At 42.1% G+C, this 18,132-nt stretch overlaps 1 protein-coding gene across 2 annotated transcripts in view; it reads left to right on the forward strand.

The window, feature by feature from the left end:
* LIFR (LIF receptor subunit alpha) overlaps positions 1 to 18,132 on the forward strand; it is a 73,284-nt gene that overhangs the window by 29,881 nt on the left and 25,271 nt on the right. For both annotated transcript variants that reach the window (XM_070411807.1, XM_070411806.1), the window contains exons 5-9: positions 4,149 to 4,312; positions 8,458 to 8,632; positions 10,439 to 10,693; positions 15,482 to 15,611; positions 16,239 to 16,408. In XM_070411807.1, the coding sequence (XP_070267908.1) occupies positions 4,149 to 4,312; positions 8,458 to 8,632; positions 10,439 to 10,693; positions 15,482 to 15,611; positions 16,239 to 16,408 (894 nt within the window). The remainder of the gene's footprint in view (positions 1 to 4,148; positions 4,313 to 8,457; positions 8,633 to 10,438; positions 10,694 to 15,481; positions 15,612 to 16,238; positions 16,409 to 18,132) is intronic.

Consider the following 18,132-nt stretch of genomic DNA (forward strand, 5'->3'; position numbering starts at 1 on the left):
AGTATTTGAAAAGAACGTGAACTTGGGAAATAACTCAGATTTCCCCGTTGTTATCTAAATATAAACTGCATCCTATTCCATTGAGTGGAGGGGAGGTACCATAATCACTTTAAATGATTGGTTGTTAACATTGAGATTTTTGTTTCCAGTTTTTCAATATTCTAACCAATGCTTTAATGAGCATCTTTTGTACATGTATGTTTCCGACTTTGTGTGGTGATTTCATTAGGCTGAGTGCCTAGACTTGGGAACACCGCATTGAAGGAAACCCCACTTTTTATGGCTTTTCAGATCCATTGCCAATCGTTCTCCCAAAATTTGGAATCTCTTTCTATTCCCCAAAACGTCATCTTAGAGTGTGCCTGTCCTCCCACCTCCTGGCCAGGACTGGGTATTGTCCATCTTCGTTTTCCATTTAACTCTGATGGCCCCCAGATTAGAGCTCCGTTGTTTTTGCATTTCTGTGATGGTTATTTTTTTTTAATTATCAGTCATTTATATATTTTTTGGACGATTTCTATCCTTGGTAAATTTTCTCATGCTGAAATTATTATCGTTGTTTCTTCTCTCATATTTGTTACAAATATTTTTCCAAGTTTACAATTTTAACTTTTGTGGTGTTTTTCACACCATGGGTTTTTGTTTTTATGTAAATAGAATTTCTTGCTATTTCTCTTTATGAGTTTTGGTTTTGTTTTCATATCTGATGTAAGCCTTTTATTCATATGGAATTGCTTTGTCGTATTGTAGGAGGAATCTCAATCTTTTTCCAGATTTTTAAAAACTCCCCCAGGACTCTGTCTGTGAGCGCGTTTGTGCTGTCTGATTCTGCAGTAGGTGCTCGGAGGTCCTGTCTGGGAAGCTGCTTGCAGATGACAGTGTCAGGAAGGGTTAGGAAGGCACATCAAGGGAGACTCTAGCTGACTTACTTGATGGATAGCTCAGTGCTCTTGCATGTCGGGTAATCTCGTGATAGCATTTTTAATAACGGCTTGACTGTGATTCGAGTATTAGATAACAGTATCCCAACCCTAAGTATGACCATTACTACTGCTAAGATAGTACTGGTAAGAAATTGAAAGGTGCTCCAGCCAGTCTGGCTCAGTGGATAGAGCATCGGCCCATGGACTAAAGGGTCCTGGTTCGATTCCGGTCAAGGGCATGTACCTAGGTTGCAGGCTTGATTCCTGGACCTGCTACAGGTTCATGCAGGAGGCAGCCAATCAGTGTATCTCTCTCACATCGATGTTTCTCTCTCTCTCTGTCTTCCCCCACCCCCTCTTCTCTCTCTAAAAATCAATGAAAAAAATATCCTCAGGTGATGATTAACAAGAATAAATAAATAAATTGGAAGGCAGATTAGATGAACAGGACAGAGGGAGGCGGATGTGTCAGCAGGTCCCGGGGCACCTGCCGTATGCAGGGGAAGTTGTGGGGTGGGTGGTGCCGAGCATTAAGGAGCTGGGTTCTTCGGCCATTTGCCCTAAATAAAAGCAAGAGAAATCAAGTTTTCCCCAGATCTTAAGATGCTTTTAAAAGTGTACATATCAGAGGCGAACAAGATATTTAACATATATGTATATACATGTAATAACTTTCTAATTGGCAAGGGCCAGGCACAACAATAAGTCTTTTAAAGAATTTTAATGTCTAGGTTTCTTATAATAACCTGGTCATTTGGATCCGTCTGAGGCAGAATAAACACCGTGGAGCCTACGAAAGAGCTGGGAAGGCTCCCAACCTTGGGTGTCCGCAGCAAAATGAACAGGGAGGGTTGGGAGAAAAATGCTTCAGCTTTAAAAAATAAACAAACAAGATTGATGGAATTTCTTTCTTAGCTGGACGTTCCTAGTTTCTAGAAAGTTAGACATTGTTCTCAAGTGTCTATTTTCAAGTATCATGGGAGCTCAGGGACCTTCCCAGGCATACTGTAGAGAAAGAAGTGAAGTGTGTGAGAGTGTGTGTGTGTGTGTGTGTGTGTGTGTGTTTAATCCTTTCATTTATAATTGCTGCCTGTAGCTTGAAATACTGGGAATGACTTGTGTTTTGAAGAGTCGCCCACTGCTATTTAGGTAAAGTGTAAATTGTGTGGGCTTTTCAGGGAGGAAAGCACTTCAGTGGATGAATGTTGCCTTAGTAAAATACGCCCATGTTTCATCATTTTAAAGTCACTACCTCTTGCCGTCGTGAAGCATTTGAAAGAACCGCCTTGCTAGAAGCCTCTGCTCTGGGTGGTCTCCTCTGCTCTCCCGCCCTCAGCACTAGAACACTTCTTTCTCCTCCTTTGCCCCTTTCCTGGCAGCAGTGCCCCCTGAGCAGCTCTCCTGTGCAGCAGGCCCCACGGTCCTGAGATAGCTGAGTACCGTCGACGTTGCTGTGGGCATGCTCTGTCTCCTGCGCAGCCCCAGACATGTCACATAGACCCCTGTGGGCACTGTGGCCAGCGGATTGTGGTTACACATAGGACCACTATTCCTGTGGACTGAGTTTTAAGTTCCAAGATGAATTTACGATATGGGTTTGCTCTGCCGTTTTTGTTACTTAGCACATTCGGCCACCCCCTTGCCGGGACTTCACGGGTCCTGGAGCTCCGTGGGGCAGCCACTCGGATGGCCTGAGGCCTGATAGGCATGTCTGTGTGTTTCTTGGAGCTTCCCCACCCCTTACTGTCACTGAGGAGGGAGCATGCAAGAAAGAACCCCGAGTTTCTGGCCCCTCAGAAGAAAGCCCGCGTTTCGTGGAACGGAACAGGCCCATTTAGACCTTGTGTGTTCTTCACTGATCCACGGAGTACTCAGGGATTTCCTCGTCCCATATAGAGAGGGGACCTGAAGACTATGAAGGCTCCCTACTTTTCTCTCTCTCTCTCTACCTCTTGCAATGCAGCCCCTGAGGCCTCTGCCCCCCCCGCCCCCTACCCCCCCCCCCCCCCCCTGCAAACTTCTTTCTCAAACGTAGAGGGGCCTGCACCAGTGTTACTGGTGTGCTCTGTCTTCTGTGAGAACTGCTTTGTTTGGCTGGATGGCACCCCATTTCTTTTGTTCTCAGTGGCCCTGGATTTTCTCTGGTTGCCTTCTGCTTCTGTGTCCTTCCCTGCAGGGTCTCTGGTCTCTTGCAGGGGGAACTGTCTGTCCATGGCCCCCAGGCGAACTTTGGCTGTTCTGCGTCTGTGCGCACATTCATCTCTCCAGCTGCGCTCAGCAAGGTGCTCTCGCGTCGGGGTCCACGGTCTCCCTCCGCTATCTGCACACCCCTCCATTACGCCTCTTCTTCCCCGGAGACTCTGTCTGCCCCCCGCCCCCCCAATCTCCTGCATTTCTTCACGATGGTCCCTCCTTCCTTAGCCTTTCCTGCTTTTCTGGCCTAGGAACTTGAGGAGATCTCAGGCATTTGCCTTTCTCGTTACACCAACCCTCCATTTCTTTGACACGCCCACCAGATTTTGCCCTGGCTTTTCCATATACGTATCATGATCCAAGCCTCGTGGCTCTCACCAGGTTCCTACTTGATCACCTTGTCCCTTTCCCGGCCCCCTGCCCTGCTGACCTAGCTTCCTGAAGGACTTGCAGATCTGCCCAGGGACCCACTGGCCTCCTCCCTCAGTGTCTTGGCCTTTATTATGGTCTTGCTGCTATTGATTGATACCTATAACCAGGAAGAGCCCATGGCATCCTCCTGTGAGTGACTCCCCAGCGTGGGGGGCTCTGACACTGGGAGATGAGTGGGAGGGCGGCAGAGAAAGCCCCAGAGCAAGCTTTCCATCATTTCCCATCCTTTTCGTAGGCCTGACCTACAGCCGTACAGAAGTTCTTCTACTTCTCTCCGATGTGACTGACCTACTTGTAGGTCCCAGCCCAGGTGACACCAGCATGTGGTGGGAACCCAGTTGCTATTCCAAGAGACATTAGGGATTTGAAACAGCCGCTGATCAATCATTTTCTCAGATTTGGCCGATGAATCACTGGGAGCCGCTTATACAAATAAATACGTATATTCTCTTTTTTTCGGGAATAGGTTGAAGAGTTTGCTTCTCATTCTTGAGTACTTACTTTTATCAGGAAGGAATAGAGTTTAAGATGGGTTGACTAATAGAAGTACAATATGAGAAATCGTTACCTATTTTACTAAGTATTATCTCCTTTTTTAAGCCCTCATTCCAGACCCTCCGGAGATCCTGCGTTTGTCTGCCAATTTCTCAACTTCTACGTTACACCTGGAGTGGAGTGACAAGGGCTCTGCTTTTCCCCGTCACGCAAATGTCATTTGGGAAATTAAAGTCCTACGGAAAGAGAATCTGGAACTCGTAAAATTAGTAAGTCTGAACCGAGTAGATTTTTTTCCTACGGCTTTAAAGAAGCTGAATGCTTTTTAAAATGGCTTTTCAGGTGGCATCAGTGAACCTTTGGATTATTAGGGAAGTAGATCAGATATCCTTTCAGGGTTCATTAAAAACTAATCACTCATGCCCAGCCGGTGTGGCTCAGTCAGCCCATGAGCCAAGAGGTTGCTGGTTTGATTCCCGGTCAGGGCACATGCCCAGATTGTAGGCTCAGTCCCCCAGTAGGGGACATGCAGGAGGCAGCCGATTGATGCTTCTCTCTCATCGATGTTTCTGTCTCTCTCTTCCTCTCCCTCCCTCCCTCTCTAAAAATCAGTGAAAAAACAACAACACAGAAAACCCCCCACTAATCACTCAATGATTAAAATTATGCGCAGCCATTATAAAAAGGAAATTAAGGGAGGAACAATCCATGATTTTTACCACTTGGGCACAGTAAACATTGTCTTCGTGTATTCCAGTCTAGCCTGTTTTATATGCATGTTTTTACATAAATAAAATAAAAGTGTACATATAATTGTCTATTATTTTATCTTTGTCTAATATTATCAACATAAAAAGAAATGTTTTGAAACATATTTAGCCATAGTAATTGAGAAATTTTGTATAAATCTGTAAGTTTGAATATATCTTAATCTGATTCTTATATTTAGTACTAATGCTTTTCCCCTGTCATTTTTTTTAAAATCCAATTTTAATGGGTTTCCTTATGATCTGTCTTTAGTTTGCTCTTAATCTAAGGGATAGTGAGAAATAGTAGTGAAAAGTTTTGACAGCTGGTAACGTGATAATTCCTCCTCCTATCCTTTTACTCTTCTTCCCTAATGGGTTTGAAATATGCTTAGTTGTAGGTTTAAGAACTAGGCGATATCTCATGATTTTACAATTTCTTTGCCTAAGTACATAGATGAAATAGTAAAGATAAATAGGGTATTCTGTTTAATAGTAACCTTATTTTTCCTTTTTGACAATCCAACTGTTACATTCCTGAAAATACAGCAGTTGCCGTTGTTAGCATGTGTGTCATGTCTCCAGAGTTCCCGACACTGTTGTAAAAGCTGTGCACATGTTAATCCTTTGCATCCACACAACAGGCCCACGTGAGAGGCACTACTAGCATCAGCCCCATTTCACAGATGGAGAGACAGAATCCCGGAGAAACTCTAAGTGGTGGGGCCAGGACTCGAACCCAGGCAGTCTGGGGCCAGAGTCCGCTCGGCCACTGCGATTATTGTACATAGCAAGGATGTAATTTTTCATCTATGATGCCCTCCCTCCCTTTTCACCTATCCAAACTGAACCTAGGTTTCAAGACTCATGTAAAATCCTACTCCTTATTGTAAAGCCCATCCTAATTACCTCAGCCTAAGATGTTCTAGCTTTTCTTGAATTTTGATGGCAATTCTTGCCTGTCAGTGTAATTTACAGCTAGAGGTGATTTAGCTCTACCCTGTTGTCTCAAAGTTATCACTTATTTAAAATTATACCGAGCAGCTTTTTATTATGGCTTAAGATTTTGTATTCTGGGTTCCTACTTCCTGGCTTAGGGTAACTTCTCGAAACCCTCTCTTTCTCATCTGTAAAGTGGTGCTAATATTTCCTTTAGTTAATAATATGATATTTATAAAGCTGCTAAACAATTATTAGCTGTTATTAAGCTTAATAAATTACAATTATTAAGACTGCAAAGGCAAGGTAGTAATTCTCTACTTTTGAGAGCACATATGATCTTTGAAGAAAAATCTTTGTATGGGAGACACAGCAAGAGGTAAGAAAATAGAGATCGAACAAGTTCATTTTAAAAAGTGAAATATAAGAGGGTAAATGAGCCAGGCCCATAAAAGTGACATTTTTATTTATAATTATGCATTATTAATATCAGAATTTGTTAGAATTGCTTATTATCAGTCATTTTGTGACAGGTTATAATGCAATTATTTTACAATACTTTAAAGATCAAGAATACTATATATTAATGTTTAGCTTATAAGTTTATTTATAGTGTTTTCGTTTATAAGTTGACAGTTTCTGCCCATCACCTCCCATACGGCCGTGGAAGCCAGGCGTAGCACAGGCCAGGGTATGACCTACAAAGGATCACCTGTAGGTCATGCACCACCTTTGCTACTCCCATTTCTCGCTTCCTTTTTTCCCCAGTTGTGAGCAATGTTTCATTAACTCTGAACAATGGAAGATGAGAATTTAGTCCCCTGTCACCTCACATACTTGTGTGCTTGCTTTCATGCTCCCCCATCTCTCTCTCTCTCTTTCTCTCTCTCTCTCTCTCTCTCTCTCACACACACACACACACAGTTTCTATCTTTTCCCAGTATTGTTCTAATTTTTTGTAGACCAGTATTTATTGTTTGTATTATAGTTATAGAAACACTATTTACAGCTCAACCAAGTAGTGTATACAATTCTTTTCCTTTTTTGGGGCAAGGGGGTGGGGAGAAGGGGGCTAAAATTTCTTACCTTGTATTTTTAGTTTTATTTATCTACTTCAGTAATTCAATCCTAAGTTCTCTCCAGAGTGCATAAGTCCCGTTAAAATACTCAAGCATACTAGTATCATATCAGTTATATATTTGTGCATAAATCTCTCTGAGGATATTCTAAGTTTGCAGATTCAAACCTGGATGTACCCATCACCCATTCAAGACAAACCTCAGGGTCTTTCGGCACATTCGTTAGGAAGCTATAGTCCAAGGGTCTCCAAGATCGACCAGTGGATTCCTTTTACCTTTTCCTTTTATTATTGTTATTTTTTTAATCCTCACCCAAGGATATTTTTCCATTGATCTTTAGAGAAAATGGAAGAGAAAGGGAAAGACTGAGAGAAATATCAAAGTGAGAGAAACACATAGATTGGTTGGCTCCTGCATGGACCCTCGGCAGGGCCCAGGCAGGGAGGAGCCTGCAACCGAGGTGTATGCCCTTGACTGGAATCGAACCCGGGACCCTTCAGTTTGCAGACCTACGCTCTATCCACTGAGCTAAACTGGCTAGGGCCAAGCTATCCCTTTTTTGTTAAGCTCCATTCTTTTAAAAAACATGTATCCTGTTCTTGCAATATTTCTTCTATTTCTGAAGGAGGGTATGAGTGATTTAAATTTCTTTTCCTTTCTGTGCAATGTTTCTTCAAGTTCCTTTTTTCATTATTTTGACCTTTGACTTTTAGAACTTTTTCTCCACTTTCTGATCATCTTGGTTGCTGCTCATATTTAAGTGAGTGGCCCTTTAAAAATAAGAAAAATCTAATTGGAATTTTTGTTTGCCTAAATGAGGCTTGTTGACTGGGGTTCATTATGGGTAATTAAGATGGGCTATGTAATTAATAATATTATTAATTTAGGCAAAAATCTTAACATTATTTTTTGTTGTTGTTGTTAATCCTCACATGAGGATATTTTCCCCACTGAGCCAAACCGACTAGGGCTCCACTGATTTTTAGAGAGAGTGGAAAGGAGGGAGAGAGACGGAGAGAGAGAGAGAGAAACACCGACATGAGTCGGTTACTGTTGTGCATCTGCCCTCCAGCATCTTCTGTTCTTGGCCCTTGTGCATTTACACCTTAAAAAACATCTGTCCTCTTGCTATCGAGAGATTTCAGGAAGCAAGAGAAAAGGAAATACTTTGAAGAAGTAAACATAAATGAGTCCTGATTATTGTTACTGTCACTATCCTGTTTACCTTGTAGGGAACAGATCATTTTTTAAAAGGACAAACAAGCCCTAGCCGGTTTGGCTCAGTGTATGGAGTGTCAGCCTGCGACTGAAGGGTCCCAGGTTTTATTTCCGTCAAGGGCACATAACACGGTTGCTGGCTCCTCCCAGGCCCGGGCCCTGGTTGGGGCTTGTGCAGGAGGCAACCAATTGATATGTTTCTCTCACATCGATATTCCTCTCTGTCTTTCCCTCTCTTTTCCACTCTCTCTGAAAATCAATGGAAAAAAATATCCTCCGGTGAGGATAAATAAATAAATATAAATAAAAGGACAAACAAACCGCTTACTTAGCTGGTGGTAATATACAGTCCGTTGTGTTTGTTGATCCGGAAGGAGAGCAGCACGTATCCCTACGGGGGAATAGAGTGTTGCGTTGGTGTTCATTTTGCAGGAGACCTACAACACAACCCTGAACATGAAGGACACAGTCCTCCGCTGGAGCTGGGCCTCGGACCTGCCCCTGGAGTGTGCCACGCACTCCGTGGGCCTGCGGCGCTACATCGACGACGCGCACTTCTCTGGCCGCAAAGAGTGGAGCGACTGGAGCCCCCTGCAGAACATTTCCTGTAAGCTGACGTTTAAAGAACGTTCGTTTCCCGTGGATGCGATTACCCTTGTTTCAGGGGGAGATGCAGTTGAAGCTTTCAGTTCTCGGACCCCCGTTCGTCTGCATGAGGGTCACCTGGGGATCTTCCAGGCCCCCCATCCCAGTGTGATTTGATTCAGAAAGTCTGAGATAGGCTTGAGGAATCTGTATTTTTAAAGAACTTTCTGAGTGGTTTGAAAAACATCCAGGTTTGAAAATCACTGTGGTAGACATTGAAGACCATCTAAAATTTGTGTGTAGGTGGTAATGAGATCAAGTCTGTATTTTAAAAAAAGGCTCCGAATTTCTCATCCACAGAGCAGACCCCTCGGGGTAACAGTTTTTGCAGAGACATGGGAATCAGCACATTGATTAAGACTCCTATGTGGGTAGAATGCTGGCAGTACGGGAGAGGCCCAGCAACTTATTGGCAATAAAACAACGTTCTTAAAAAGACTGCGCCTCATCGTAGATTCTTCACCTTAGTGACAGTCTGGAGAAATGGATCCGAGGAAGGAAGGACTGGAGCAGGTGGATAAATAAGGAGAATCTTGTTGCAGTTGAGGACAGTGAAGGCGCGACTAGATCCCCGGGGTTAGAAAGGACGAGGGGGAAGGTGTGCAAACTGAGGAGACAGAAGGAGAATCGGGGACGGTGCGTTTCGTCAGGGAGCAGTAGAGCCAAAGATGACGGTTAGTTTGGGCAGCTGGGTAGCTGGGGCTGCTTTCCACTGAGACAAAATAGATGAACGCATCAGGTAGGAAAGATCCACTTCATTTTTTATACATTGAGCTCGAGGGACATAGGAAGTGTCTGGAAAGCAGTGTCTCCTAGGCAGCTGGAAATACAGCTTGGCCGGGTGATTGGTTGAAGCTGGAGATAACCTATTTGAAAATCAGCAGCAGATATGTGATGTGAAAATGTTTAAATCCCGAAGGTTCCTGTAGCTCAGGGAAAGGGGAATGGAGACCAAGGACCCAGCCTTTAGAAGCTTTATGTCTAAGGAGAGGATGGAAGAGAGAGACCAGCAAAGCAAACAGCCGCCAGGGGTGAAGAGTAGCACAGGAGGGGACAGCCAGGGAACCCACGAGCGAAGGGAGTTTCGAGAAGGAGGACATTGGGCAGCTACCAGATGCTGTGGACATCGAAGGGGAAGATCGCTCAGAAGTGGCCGGTGATGGAGCTGTTCTGCCAGCCGGCCACTTCCGTGTGGAGTGGTTGGGGTAGAGCCACATTGCCGCCTGGGAAAGAGTAAGTAGGTAGAACAGAGACTAGAGGTAATTTAAAAGAGTGGCTGTTCAGGAGAATAAAAACCAGAGGTGTGGCTTTAAGCTGCACAGAGTTGGGATTAGAGGAAAAGTGCTGTTTCGGAGGTGGAGTATTCCAGCATATCTTCAGGCTGATGGACAGTAGCAAGCCTGCCCTAAATACATAGATCCATTCACAGGAAGGGAGTTAATGACTGACTTGTGCTTCGTGTTGACTTTTCACATGTGGATATACTTGTAAACCCATTTATCAAGCTTTTAGAACTTCTTGGACATGAACCTATGATCTTAGACATTGACCTACAACCCCTTCCGTTCCCACCATCGCTCCACCATATGTAGATAAAACCACGCATACTTTACTTCTTGTATATGCCTTGTTCCTCTGTAACCTGGAGGCCATCCCTGATCTTCAGGCCACCGTTAATATAAAGCTGCCGAAGTGTGTTCTGTATGCACTGGTCTACGTTACGGTAAAAGACTTCTAAAGTCTCTGTAATTCCTTTTGATCTTTCTAGGGTCTACTGACACTCAAAATAAGGTTTTTCCTCAAGACAAAGTGGTACCTGTGGGCTCAGACATAACATTCTGTTTTGTGACTCAAGAAGAAGTGTCATCAGCACAGATCAGCTACGCAAAGTATCCCCTTATTCATCTTGATGGGGAAAATGTGGCGATCAAGGTCCATAACATTTCTGCTTCTATAAGTAGTGGAACAAATGTGGTTTTCATGACAAACAAAGACATGTATGGAACAGTTATTTTTGCAGGATGTAAGTATAAAATATATTTTTTTAAACTGTTTCTGTTAATCAGTTTTTGCCCTTTGAAAGCCTTAATGCTTTTTCGGGGGGGGCCTGAGGTGATTCTATTTCTTGTTTATTTTTTATTCTTTAATATAAATGATATAAAAGGCAGCAGAATTTTTACTTGCTTACAGGTGAGATCAAAGCTTGTTCTCTACATACGTGTATTTATATATCTTGTAGGTTTCATAATAAGAATTTAAATTCTCAGTTAACAGGTTCACCAAGTCAAGAGAAGTTAGTATATAATTTTTGAATCCTTTAAGAATTATTTCATACTAGGGGCCTGGTGCAGGAAGATTCGTGCACGGGGGGTGGGTCCCTCAGCCCGACTTGCACCCTCTCCAATCTGGGAGTCCTCGGGGGAACCCTCTCCAATCCGGGAGTTTCTGTCTGTCTTTGCAATCATATGAGCGAATTGTCTGATACCCCAACCCAGTTTGGTTTTGTGCTCACAATAGTAGAGGTCTTTTTTTTTACTTTGCTCTTTTGGTGGAGATTTCCTAGAAGTTGCAGGATATCTTCCTTTTGATTTTTCCTAGACACTCTGACTTTACTTATGTCTCTCACCTTTGCTTTCCCTCCATCCCCCACCAAGCAATAACTTGCTCCAGCCTCACTTTGCTCTAGTGTCTAGGAAATCCGTCTGCCACCAGAACTACGATTCCCAGCATTCCTGGTGCTCCCCACGCTCTGGGCTTCAGCTTCTGATCCAGGGGCTGCCACCATAACTACAATTCCCAGAATTCCTGGTGCTCCCTGCGCTCTTGGTTTTCGCTTCCAGTCCAGGGGCTGCAGAAAGGAAAAGGACTAGGAACTTCAGCTGCCCCCAGGCCAGGCTGACAGGACCAGACACTCCAGTGGCATCCCTGGGACCCAGGCTGCTCGGTGACTGCGCGCGTAGGCCCAGAGCGGCCAGGGGGGCGGGGACGCCCTCTGCATTGCCACGGTGATGCGGCAGGTTTCCCGCCCCACCACCTGGCCACTTGGCACCTGCACACGTGATTGCTGCCTACAGGCCCGCCATCTTTGTTGGGTTAATTTGCATACTCACTCCTGATTGGCCATGGAGCATTGTGAAGGGACAGTCAATTTACATATTTGTCTATTATTAGTGTAGATAAGTTAATTTTCCACCTTATTATAGCATACCTTTTGAAAATAAGCTCCCGAATTAAAGAAATTGTAATGATTTTATGCAAAATCTTTCAATAGCATGATATTTGTTTCTCCCACTTTAAGAAGAATATATTTGAGAAGAGGGCAGTTGGAGACATGGGTGAGAAGACGTCCTCTCTATTGTGTTGTATGTCCTGTGTCCCAGAGTGCAGGGCACTCTCTATTCATATACTCACTCCTGCAGATCTAATCTCCAGGGCAATCCAGAAGTCGCTGTGGGGTTGCCAGATCTATATGGGTTGTGTTGAATGTGCACAGATAAGGTTGTTATGAGTTCTTGGTCCCCTCCCCTGAGGTCACTCTGGGCTGGTGCAGAGATAGCTCTGTCTCCAGCAGGGATTCTGCCCCCTCCCTCCCCTCACCCCCCGCATTCTTCATTCAAAGGCTCTGCGAGTGGTCTAAGGGTCTCCTGAAATGAAGCGTGTGAAATGTAGTGAGTGGGTTTCGATTGCTTTGTGATTTTCTTATGCTTTTATAAAAAAAACCTAGAGGCCCAGTGCATGAAATTCATGCTAGGCCTGGCTGGAGATCAGGGCTGATCTGTGGGGCAATTGGCAGGGAGATCGGGGGGTGGGGGGTGGCGCTGGCACCCGCCTTAGCTGACCTGGGCCTGTGGGCTGGGGGCAACTCCTGTGTTGAGTATCTGCGTTGATGATCAGTGTGCACCATAGCGACTGGTTGTTCCACCGGTCATTCCACCATTCAGTTTATTTGCATATTGGGCTTTTATTATATAAGATATATTTTTATTGATTTCACAGAGGAAGGGAGAGGGAAACAGAGAATCACTGATAGGCTGCCTCCTGTTCACCTCACACTGGGGATCGAGCCTGCAATCCAGGCATGGGTCTTGATTGGAAATTGAACCTTGACCTCCTGGTTCATAGGTTGCTGCTCAACCACTGCGCCACACCTGCCAGGCTCCTACACTCTCTTCTGATTCTCGGCTGTGCTCCAGGTCAGCAGCCCTCCGTCTCTGTCTCACATCCATAGACACTTGGGATGAGTTACCTTCAGTGGCTGATCCACTTCCAAGGGAAGAACCAGGATTAGATGCACTTCTCAGCTTGTTGGCCGTAACCTTACTCTCTTTTGGCCTCCCCAGTAATGCACTGGAATTCAAGTGAGGGTGAGGTTATGTTCAAATTTAAGTTTCAGAAAATTAGATTTTCTTTCCTGATGGTATTTTAGGATATGATGTGCAGTCTAAGTTGAGAAGCAGTGGTATACGGAGGGAAGCTGCCCACTAGCTGATACCAAAAAGTGAGATATCCACTTACAGACATGAAAGAAAGAAGTTAAAACTTAAAGGATGAGAATATTCACAGGTGTTATTATTTTAGTGTTCTAATCTTTTATCAGAGTTCTAGAACAAACCCATTTATTTCCTAATTTAACCTTCACTTGTAACATCTGTCAGTGGAAATATCACTCACTATTTGTGAACTCAGAAGCAGCTGTAGACTTTCCCTCTGAAGGGAGCTCTTTAGAAACTTACAACCAGGGCAGTTTATGGTGTGAGGAAGGGAGATTGTTTGTTTTCTTTCTCCTGTGGGCATCCTGTTAACCCACAATTTATTGAAAAGACTGGAAAGAATTTTAGAATCAGTTTGTCAGCTTCCCCCTCTACACACACATTCGTAATAAAAACCAGCCAATATTTTCATTTGGATTACATTAAATCTATCATCTTAGGAAAATTTTCTTTCTCACAGTATTGAGTCATTCAAACCAAGACCATGGTATAGCCCTCCATGTAGTTAGGTCTTCTTTAATTTATCTTGGTGGTAAGAGGTCTTGTATATCTTTTAGTAAATTTACTCCTATGGTTATGCCAATTAAAAATGCCTTTTTTTTTTTACTTCTCAAGCTTATTCTTGTAATTGAAAATAAATTTATCATTTCACAGACAGGAGAATACTTATTTGCCAATACTTGTCAGTGTTCATGTATGAGCTAATTTAATCATAAGCAAAACAGATCTTCTGTGAACATTATTTGTTCAGTAATCATTCATATGAGTCACTTTTATCGCTGGAGCTACTTCAGCATTAAATATTGACCTGAGTGTTAATCTTTCATCATACTTAAGATGTTTTAAAATAATACACTGTGACATAGGATTGGAACATGTAAATATTAATATCACATGTCAAATTTAATACTTTATTTGAAAATATTTTCATAAAAATGGCTTTGATTTTTAAATTGTTATGTGCTGGTACATAGAAGTACAATTGATTTATACCTAGCTTGCCTAGCTTCAGTTGATTCTTTTGTAAGTTAATGTCTTTGAAAGGAAAGAAAAGCTATACATTCACTTGTAAATACTTCCCTCTCACATTTTTTTCTCTTTCTCTCTTTGCTTCCACTTCTTTCTACTTTGCGCCTGTTATTTGGACTTGAAGTATTTCAACTTACTATGTCTGCCAAATACTAAAATAATAAGCATTTAAAATATACTAAAAAATGTGCTGTCATTTTAATAAAGTGACTGAAGTTTTGCCTTAGATTTAAAACAAATTTCAAACCAAATATGTCAGTATTAGTTTCATTGTCCATTTGTTAGACTTTGATATAAATACTCATCACTCCTCCTGGTATTACCTAAAACATCACTGTAGGACATTATTCTTATCTCTGGAGCAGGTATGTGAAATTTGCTAAGTCTTGGTTGATAAACTAAGAACTTTTTTGAACATTTAGTTGTTTTAAAATAAGATAATTTTACATAATTTTTCAACAAGTAGATAATTGCTCTTTAAAAAGCTTACCTTCAGTGGCAGATAGTTTGGATAAAGTTTTGGGACACCCTATGTTTTCGGTTAAACATCACAGAAATATCAATTTCTATAATCATTGTCAGACTGCAGAATTTTCCCTTATCACTTTAAAAGTCTCAGACACACTAAAAAAAAAAAAACAAACAACAACAACAAAAAAAACACCTTTTTTCTTTTTTCTGGTCCTTCCTGAACAAAGCCAGAGAGAATGGTTTTAATAAAGAATGAAAATGACAGAAGAGCAGAATTCACTTTCAACATAGGGAGATGCAGAATTCTACTGAGCATTACTTTGTAAATAATAGTCCTTGGGACCTATTTAAGAACTTGAAACTTGTAACATGACTTAGGTTGACTTTTAATATGACTTGGTACTTCTTTTCAAGCCATATATATGATCCATAATAATATGTTTAACCTGTAGATTTTTCTGACTTAACTTATTGGACACACCTTCCTTTGAGAGATTTTATAGACTCAAATAGTATTTAAGGGGAGAAAATATAGTCGCTATCTTCGAATTGCTATTGGGGGATTTTCAGATGAGCTAATACTAGTAGTCACTCTTCAGGATAATTTAATCTGTCATTTCTTATGTAATATGAACTCCGAACAAACATGCTATGGAAAGAACAGTAATTCCTGTATTGTTCAAAAAGTAAAATATGAACAGTACATTATCTCATTTTAAAGAAATGGTACAAAATATAATTGACATATCTGAAACAGAACATTTTCAGGGGGCATAGGTGTCAAGATAAGTAAGTACATTTTTTTTTCTTTTTCCTTTCAGATCCACCTGATATTCCTCACAAGCTGAACTGTGAGACGTATGATTTAAAAGAGATTATCTGTACGTGGGACCCAGGAAGGCCGACAGCTTTGGTGGGCCCACGCAGTACAAGTTACACTTTGTTTGAAAGGTAAGCGTCACCAGGTCACTCCAGACCTAAGCAGCATGGAGTCTATTAGGATGATGTCACATGATACAGCGAAGTGCTCTATCTTTTATATTATGAGCAAGATAGAAAACCGGATACGTAGTATAAAATGGGATATACTGCAACTCAATGTGTGCAGGCTGGATTTGTCTTCTTTTTCACAAAGCCCAGAAGGAAGAAGCCTCAAATATGAGCGAAGACTGTTTCTCGATAGCGGGCTTACAGCTGATTATTTTCTTCTATTTATTGTATCATATATACTTTCTTCTCTGAGGATGTAGTACATCTATAATTAGAAATAGAAATACTTTGAAAACGTTAATTGTTAGAAATTTACCCATTCATTTTTTCCTGCACCGTTTATCTCTTGCCATTTTGATATTAAAAAAAAATTATTGATTGATTTTAGAGAGTGGGGGGTGGAGAAAGAGAGAAACATTGATTTTATTGTTCCACTTATTTATGTATTCATTGGTTGATCTTGTATGTGTCATGACTGGAGATCGAACCCGTAACCTTGGTGTTTTGGGATGATGCTCCAACCAACTGAGCTACCAGTCCAGGTCTTGATATTATTTTAATATTTCTTATTCCTCTCTTAATTTTCAGTTTTTCTGGAGAATCTGTTAAATTTAAAAGAGTTGAAGCGCCCATTAATGAAAGCTATCAGTTATTCTTTCAAGTGCTTCCAAACCAAGAAATATATAATTTTACTTTGAATGCTCGCAATCCTCTGGGTCAGTCAGAATCAACGATTTTCATCAACGTGACCGAAAAAGGTAAGCTGCTACACAAACCAGTGTCTTACAATAACTTAGAAGTGGCAAAATGTCTTGAGATCAAAGAAAGGTCCGTCTAGGGCAGTGATGGCGAACCTTTTGAGCTCAGCCTGTCAGCATTTTGAAAAACCCTAACTTAACTCTGGTGCCGTGTCACATATAGAAATTTTTTTATATTTGCAACCATAGTAAAACAAAGACTTATATTTTTGATATTTATTTTATATATTTAAATGCCATTTAACAAGGAAAAATCAACCAAAAAAATGAGTTCGCGTGTCACCTCTGACACGTGTGTCATAGGTTCGCCATCACTGGTCTAGGGATTACTTTTTACTGATTATTTTCTGTATAATTACTTAGTATTAATCTTGTAAATGTCATTTTAAAAGTTTTAAAATGTGTAATTTCAAGTTTCACCCTTTTGTTGAATCCAGGTAAAATTTTGAAGGTCATTTCATTTACATAGAAACTGTCATTATCTAATAGTTTTTGATTTCTGAAAAAAAAATTGCCCAATTTTTGAAGACTTTTTGTTTCCAAATAATGGTAGGTGGTTGCAGAAAATAATAAATTAGAGCCTTGTGACCCCTTCCCCTGGCTTTCCCCAGTGGTAACCCCTGATGTTACTGTAGTACAAGATCTAAACGAGGCAACTGACTTCGGAACAGTACTGCGAACCACACTACCGACCTTGCCCAACCACAGTTTTCACCAGTTTTTATATGCATTCAACTGTGTGTGTGTGTGTGGGGGGGGGGGGGGTGTGTATGTGTGTGTTGTGTACGTATATGTGTGTAGGTCCATGTGATTGGATTTATGTTTAGATTCATGAAACCAACACAGTCAAGACTGCTGTCACCATGAAGGCACTTCCTCATGCTGTCCCTTTAACACCACCCTCATCCACACACACACACGCTTTCACATCCCTGTCCCTGGGCAGCAGCCCATCTGCTCTTCATCTCCGTTGTGTGGTCATTTTGAGAGTATCATATGAGTGGAACCGTGCCGCATGTAACCTGTGGAGGTTGGCGTTTTTTTCTAAGGGTAATTAATATCCTTGAGATCCATCCAAGGTATATGGATCAGTAAATAGTTCACTCCTTTCCACTGCTGATGACTTCTTAAATTTTTGCCAATCCTATGAATCTGTAGCTTAAAATAGAGATAAAATATGGCCCAGCACTTTGGCCTCCATCCCCATGGTCATTCCATGCGCACCAGCCGTGCCGGGCTCTGCAGCACGGAGATTAACAGACGCGGAGAAGGGCTTAAACCGACGCCCTCTGGTACAGCCTGGCCAGTGATGGGCAGTGGTCCTGCTGCCTTGTTTGTCTCATGTAAATCTCACCTTCATCAACTATTTCCTCCCAGCGTCTTTCTTATTTCCTTATTTTACCTAAGGACACGATGCCTACATTTTGTACCTGACTGCATTTGTATGTAGTTGTCTGCCCTCTGCCATTTCAGCCTTATTCCCTACATGATTCTTCCCCACCATCAGACCGGGGCGTGCTCTGTCACCAGCATAGCACGCACTTTGCTCCGCTGTACCAAGACCCCGACCTGAAATGCTTTCCTGCGTTCGTTTTGCCAGCTTTAGTCTGATTCTTCTTTCCAGGCTCATCCCCAGTCCTGTCCTCACTGTAGGATTCCCCCTACCACGTTTATGTCTAAATTCCTGTGGTGCTTAATATGTGTGCCCCACATTTAGAATTTAG

The sequence above is a fragment of the Myotis yumanensis genome, unplaced genomic scaffold, assembly GCF_028538775.1.
Source record: "Myotis yumanensis isolate MYYU_CA2020_CCGP unplaced genomic scaffold, mMyoYum1.0.hap1 SCAF_4, whole genome shotgun sequence".
NCBI lineage: Eukaryota > Metazoa > Chordata > Mammalia > Chiroptera > Vespertilionidae > Myotis > Myotis yumanensis.